Here is a 7831-nt window from a genome sequence, read left to right on the forward strand (position 1 = left end):
GGGTGCCAATATTAGTGGAGGGCACTGTATATATAACTGCAATCTAAGGAACTACTTTGATATAAACTGAACTTGCTGAACTTGAACTTGCTCCTGTGAGGCCAGGGTCTTTTTAAATCTTGGTCAATAATAATTTAATTTCCAACGATTACGTTAAATGTGAGACATCCTGAATTCAGCAATTCAAGCTTCAGATCAAATTCCTGGCAGTTCAGACAGGATGATCTAATTTGATAAAAGTAGATTGTTTCTATCAGTTTTTTGAGGTTTCTCTTTTTTTTCCATGCTTACACAGAAACACTGTAATGTTTCAAGATGACTGGTGTAGTAATTAAATGCAAAAAGGCTTGCAAGAAATATGACCTATGAACATCTAATCAGGTCAATTATTTTAGGGTGATTTAGATTTAATAATGTATAAAGTCCATCATGTAAACGAAAGGCCTTAAGTACACGTTAAACCTGTGACACCAGTAATTCATGACAGTTACACGAAGCAAGTGAAAGCATTAGAGCTCTCTTTATAAGATTATTTATTAATTTTGAATGCACTTATTTCAAAACCTGATATGTTCTTATTGTTTTGGCAGATAATTTTTTTTCTATAAATGTAGAAAATGTAAAATAAAAATTAAAAACACAAAATCCCTATTGAACAAGACAATTTCAAGCTTGAAAATGTTAGAAATGTCTAGAAATAGGTTTAATAATTATATATTTGGTTTAATGTAATCATAGGAAATACTAGATACAGTTAGCTACATTCAAGATGTTTAAATTTGTTAAGATGTCATTTATTTGCAGTGTTGGTAAGGGAAACTATAAAATCCAGCTTTTTTAAGAGATCTTGATTAAGAATGAGTAAAAAAGATGTAGTCTTTGTTGTCTTATTTAAAATTCATTGTAAATTGATTGATGAACAGTTTGTTTTAAATGGTTTTCTTTTTCATTCACAATGGGCTATGTAAATTTTTTAAACCATGCTAATATTGAGGGAAATAGAGTAAGCCTGTTTGGGCAGCACTTTACAGAATAGTTGCTATTATCATAGAAAGGGATAGGCGGTTGTTAGCTATTTCATTTGCACTTAATAAATACCTATATCATAAATCACATTAGTGTTGTTGAGGAAAAAAGAATTAGAGAAATATCTAACAAGGAAAACAGATAACAAAACAGAGCCATGACCTTTTACTGGTATTGATGGTTTGCCATTTTAGTTTATGTTTGATATGTTTTAGCATATTTTAGCTCCTGAAATTCACTATGCATGCTTTGCTTTCAAAACTGCATTCAAAACTATATGCACGTGTGTATTTACTATTACAGGGGTAACGTGTCTGATGGTGGAATCTGCCATGAAATCACCACCATCAGTGCTGACTGACGTTGTGATTACTAACTGTGACCAAACATAACCTGATTAACCCAGGCGATGAAGATTTGAAGCAAAGACCAAGAATTCTAAAAGAAAAAAAAAAACCTCACATCTTAGTCATGGCAAACGTTACGCATGTGGCAGTAGTGTTTGTGGACCCCCACAGCCAAGTCCCCACGAATGAGCATGATCCTTACCAAGACTTTTATGATATGGACTATGGGATCCCAGCTGAGGAAATGCCGGACACCACTCAGGGCCTGGCCTATTTTGTGGCCACCATTGTTATTGGAATGGTTCTTGTCTGCATCATGCTGGTGTGCGGCATCGGTAACTTCCTGTTTATAGCCACCTTGGCCCGCTACAAGAAGCTGCGAAATCTCACCAATCTCCTGATCGCAAACCTGGCCATCTCTGATTTTATTGTGGCTGTAGTGTGCTGCCCTTTCTTGGTGGATTACTATGTGGTAAAACAGCTGTCCTGGGACCACGGGAAAGTGCTCTGTGCCTGCGTTAATTACCTCCGAACTGTCTCTCTGTATGTGTCCACCAACGCCTTATTGGCCATTGCTGTGGACAGGTTGGTGAAATTAAATATCAGTGTTCCCTAGTAGAGGATAATTGTATTTAGACAGACAGACCTGAGGTGGGATTTGATGTATTTCAAATGAGAACCACCTGTCAGTCAAGCACGTGTGACATTTCTCGTGGACAGGTTAGTTTTGCTCAGTTCACAATAGCCAAAAAGGGATACTTAGTACTCAATAATGCATTACTGAAGCACAGTAAGTCAACCTTCTTAGTCTCAATATATGCAAAATCTAATGTAGAGCTATGCAAGATAAAAGCCAATTAGACCTAAAATCAAATTAGTGGTAAAATCACTTTCAGAGTAGCTTTTCAAAGAGAATTGATACCCATTCTCTAAAATTCTCTGAATGTTCAATGACAAAACAACAGGCACTGCATGCAGCAATCAACAGCGTCCAATTTAAAGACTTGATTTTGGGTCTTATTGAGCTGAGAATGTGAACTAACCACTGAATATAAGTTCGATCAGGGTGTAAATTTAAGTTAGTTTAAAACTAGCACCTTTTATAACTTTGGTTTCACCACAGACACATAATTGTAATATGTAATTAGTAGTGCATAAAGTAGTAGATAAAGTGATCATAGATCAAAAGTTTGTTGCACAGAGTGACATATTTCAGCATCACCAAACAATCAGAAACATGACCCGACATAAACAGGAAATGGTACAGTCATGATTGAGATGTGTTCATAATCTAGCTAATATCTGTCTTATTTTCTTTTAATATATTTACTTCAAGTTAGTTATATAGTTATAATTAGTTATACCATAGATAAATGAACAAACTCAAGAAACATTGTGCTTTACAATAAAGTGGTGACTCAGTTGATCCATCTTGTATTTGTGTTTTATATCACTTGTGCTGTTCTGTTGTTTGGGCTCTAACGCAACAAATTTTAAAGCGTTTTTAGTATTGAACTATATCAAAAACAATTAATGCCTGCAAAATTAATATGCATATGAATACCCTGACTGACAGTATAATGTTACATGATCCTGATAAGCTGGCTGATATTAAAATAGCCTATTTGAAGTCTGATCATGTTCGTATGTGCCATTATAGAAACTATTTCTGAGATGCCAAGTGCTCACAGACCATGACTATACACATAGAGCACAAGAAATAGATTTTATAGTTGCAAATGCACTTTTTCTGGTGTATGGCAGCATTGCTTACTTCGAACAGAGATTAGTTTTATTTACAGTGAATGCTGCACCTACTCGGAGGTAGTTGTCAATTTTAAGTCAAATCTTGAGGCTATGTTGAAACTATGTCAAATCCTCCAACCATTATTTTTTTAGTAGCTTATAAACGTGAACATAGTGACCATTTCTGTTTAAACTAGGCTACGATAAAACTTAAGGCGCTGCCTTTTGTTACACAAAATAGTCTCTGAAGTTGCTTGATACTTTTTAAAATGATTAAAGCAAGCACGCTGTATAATTATGACACACAATATGCTCATTGAACTAGGCATGACCAGCTGAAATAGTCCTTAAGGTAGTGTTGTAACATCATAATGGTGAGGAAACGTAAAAATCTAAACTTATATTGCGATATTTTAATTTATCTGAGACATCCATGAGTAGAACTATCTGAATTGGTCTGCACACAGATAGAAGCCCTGGATAAAACTTGTGGTGTCTTTTCAGGTACATGGCAATTATCCACCCATTAAGGCCCAGGATGAAACATCATACTGCCTACTGTTTGATAACAGGTGTGTGGATTGTTCCAGTCATCATATCGATACCTTCTGCTTATTTTACTTCTGCGACCAAGGTGCCTTATGGTGCCAACCAAAGTAAAACCTTCTGTGCTCAGATCTGGACAGTGGACCAGCAGCTTTACTACCGTTCCTACTACCTCTTCATTTTCGCTGTGGAGTTCCTGTGCCCAGTCCTGAGCATGGCCCTGTGCTACATGCGCATCTCCAGGGAGCTTTGGTTCAAAAGTGTCCCCGGTTTCCAGACGGATCAGATCCGGAAGCGCTTGCGTTGCCGGAGAAAGACAGTCATGGTGCTCATTGGGATCCTCACGGCATACATTCTCTGCTGGGCTCCTTATTACGGCTATACCATCCTACGGGACTTTTACCCGACACTCATCTCCAGGGAGAAGAACTCACTGGTGGCATTTTACATTATTGAGTGCATTGCCATGAGCAACAGCATGATCAACACCTTCTGCTTTGTCAGTGTGAAGAATAACACAGCAGTGTACTTCAAGAGGATTGTGCTGCTTCGCTGGAAGTCCACTTACACCTGTAGGAAGACAGATGTGAGGACACTGTCAATGCCTGTGACTGAGGAAATTGATTGTATACAGCTGAGGTAAAAAAAAAAAATTTGTAAAAAAAATATATAATAATAATTAAAAAGAAAAAACTTTAGATTTGCAGCTGTCTTAGGCCACTTTGTTTGGAAAAGCCATTGTATGGTTTAGCCTTTTCTTCAGCAGTGTTGCCAACCTTTGGCAGTTCTACTGAATGTAAAGCGGAAAAAAGATTTCCATTAGCCCGATCAGTTTTATGTACAACACATTTGATTAAATTTAAATCCAACCCAATTCATATTTAAGTCATATGCATTATTTACCTACTAATAAGTATCTCTGTCTGTGCTGTGCAGTGATTTTGGTGATAAAAGTCATTTTTCAGTGAAAATGTGCAATATTCATATTTAAGGGTTTATAAGTTAAACCCAAGCAAGTGAGTATTTCTCAAATGATCTTTTGTGGGGGGGGGGTTTCTTTTTGTTTGTGGTATTATTTTGTGCCTCTATGTAGATTTACCTAGCAGTATTATATAGTAAGGATGTCAGTAGCTGAACTTGTTGTTAGAGAACGTGACCGACAGTTTATTTCCAGTAGTTCACACATCTTTTGCTATTTTATGGTGACTTTTTTACTGTCACTTTGTACTGTCTTTTGTGCATGAAGTTAAGACAAATAAATTTAAACCTGAGAAGAAATTGTCCTCTTACACTTCATTTTTGCCTGCTTGAAGTAATACATACAGCAGTTACTAAAAGGCGCTGAATAGATATTTTGGTGCGATTATTTGCCTGCTAAATTAATTGATCATAAATAAACACATCACTAAATCACTCATTTGGACAAGAAAGGTCAAAGCTGGCTTCCTATGGTTATTATAAAAAAAAAAAAAAGTGCTATGTTTGAACAGGTCAGCAAAGAATATTTTAATAAATTGATACACCAATATGATCAAACTGTGGCCTTTTTCAAAACACTAATTTCTGTTATAAATATAGCGCTGTATTTAATTTAGTGTCTTATTCGTGTCTTATTACTTTCTTCTTCATTTGTCACATTCATATTTACATTTTAAAACTTTCTAGTAGGCTTTGTCACAGTTAAATTGACTAACAGCAATTCTGCTCATGTTCTCTGTCTGTAGACATGCATTTAGTGTTTGTTGTCTAATAGAATTAGTCATGATACTAACCTCATTTGTTGCACTCGTCTGTCTATTACCAGGGACTGGTTTTATTGCTTTCATTTGTCTTCTAGTATGGCCTTTCCTGGTTCAGATTCTAATAAAAACATGCAAACATGGATCCAATATGCTCTTGTTAGTCCTAGAAAATTATAACTGGTGTGGTTCAAGTATGTTTCAGGACCCCCCAACACACACACACACACACACACACACACACACACACACATTTCTGTAATTTACAAAGATGGATGCTTGTTAGTTCTCTGATATTTGAAACTGTCCATGCAAATATGTTTAAACTCAATGTGGGAGTTTAAAAATGAGCTGGCTCTTTCCAGGGACATTGACCTAGATTAAATGATGATAACAAATTAGTGGCAAAAAAAAACAAAAAAACATTCTGTCTGCAAGAGTATTATCAGAGAAAAATGCGTCGGGTTAATCAAGAACATCTTCCATCCATCTATCCATTTTCCTTATCCTTCACAGGGTCGCGGGGAGCCTGGAGCCCTGGATCGCAGGGCACAATCACACACACACACACACACACACACTCCCATTCACACACTATGGGCAATGTAGAGATGCCAATCAGTCTACAATGCATGTCTTTGGACTGGGGGAGGAAATCAGAGTACTAGGAGGAAACCCCGGAGGCAAGAGAAGAACACGCAAGCTCCGCGAACAAAGGGCAGAGGTGGGAATCAAACCCCCTAAGAACATTTTATTCAACTGTATTAAAAAAAAGAGACATATACGTGCAGCTATGTGTGACTGTAATGTAACAAGAAGCCTCCCTTATTAGCTTGATTCCAAAGGGGCACAGGAGACATCACCTGCTTGTATCGTTACTGTCAGATGCATCAATCATCAAGGTGGCACAAGGTCAGACACTACTTCTCTTCAGCTTACACGGAAGCTCCTCAGGTGGGCCTGTCTACGGTTAACCTCATTGAGAATGACTCACCAGTGGCACAGTATACTGATGCAGTGGAGAGCTGCATCTGTACCCAGAAATGTTGTCATAGATTGCCGACGAGTTTGGCAAGGCAAGCTGAACCTTTTCACCAATGTCAAGTCAATTCATTGCCGAACGTGGTTCTCCATAGCAGAGCTGTACTGCTAGTGGTTGGTACCCCCTTCCTCCCCAAGCAGAGCTGCTGCACCCCCAGCCAGGTCATCTGTTTCTGTGGGATTGAAGCACAGACTGAGGATTGCAATAAACAGCACGTGTTCAAGAAATTCTCCTGAACACAAGAGCCTCTAGTACACAGAACTTGTATGCCCTTAGGTGGAAACTATTCTGTGAATGGTGTGGACCTCATCGACTGAATCCTTTGCACTAATATTTAATCACGAAAGTTTAGACAGTGGCAAATTCTCATCTATGATTTATGTGCATGTTGTGGCTATTGTAAAGGGTCACAGCACCTTGGATGGCATTATAAGCATCAATAAATATATTATGACCTTTCTGAAAAGGGCGAGGCATCCTGCATCCACCAAGAAAGTGTGCTTTTACAAGGGCTAGGTCATAATAATGGGACTGCTGGCAGTACTCTGTTGTTTTTCCTATCAACTTTTTGTATTGGTGGAATTGCATTGTTGTTTGTATTGTTTTTGTTGTTGCTTTTTTCCCCCCTAGCTGCTCAAAGAGCCCGATGAATGAAAAATCATCATCATTACCACTGGGAGGCACTAGTGGTGGGAGTATTTGGGATTCACTCAATTGTATTGCTTCATCACTGTAGCACTTCCACTTCATTACCATACATAAAGTTAACTGAACCGAAGCCATCACGTCTGTGTTTAATTATTTAAAGGCTTGCTTCGCATGACAAGGAGGCTCAAGTCACAGAGCAAGAAAGACACCAATACCCTTTTCTTTTTTTATTTCAACTGATCACTGAATACTAAATAACTGCATCCCTAACCTGCATAATGAGCACTGTTTTTTTTTGTTGTTGTTGTTTTTTTTTTTGGCAGATTTGCTTTTAGTTGGATCAAGACAAAATCCCAAACTGTCAATGCTGGTGCTCAATTCCATCAGAAGCTGAAGCTGAGTACCTTACAGAGAAGAGACTAACCTACTTAACCTTTACATCACACCCATATGATGTGATCATGTACCGTATGGGCTTCATCAAACATCACTTTCAGATCGTACATCTGTTGGGTCCTGTCCTGCAAATAAGATATACAACTCCTTGAACATGTGAAAATACAACTATGGCTCTCTCTGCTTGCGTCACGCTCTAACTACTTGCCACTACTTTGGTGGTTTTACGTTCCTAAAATGCTTAAGCCTTTCCCAAAGTTTTTTTTTTTTTTTTAGACATCCTGAAAATTACTGTCCATTCATATCTGGAGATTGTCAGTCCAACAGGCAAATAAAAAGCT

At 37.7% G+C, this 7831-nt stretch overlaps 1 protein-coding gene across 1 annotated transcript; it reads left to right on the forward strand.

The window, feature by feature from the left end:
- Positions 1-1401: 1401 nt before the first annotated feature.
- On the forward strand, positions 1402-4931 carry prokr1b (prokineticin receptor 1b; the record flags this gene model as incomplete). Its single annotated transcript, XM_017464883.3, has 2 exons — positions 1402-1958; positions 3624-4931. Coding segments are annotated over 2 exons (1242 nt in total), but the record flags the coding sequence as incomplete, so codon positions are not given.
- Positions 4932-7831: the final 2900 nt, after the last annotated feature.

Source organism: Ictalurus punctatus, chromosome 3 (genome assembly GCF_001660625.3).
Source record: "Ictalurus punctatus breed USDA103 chromosome 3, Coco_2.0, whole genome shotgun sequence".
Taxonomy (NCBI): Eukaryota; Metazoa; Chordata; class Actinopteri; order Siluriformes; family Ictaluridae; genus Ictalurus; species Ictalurus punctatus.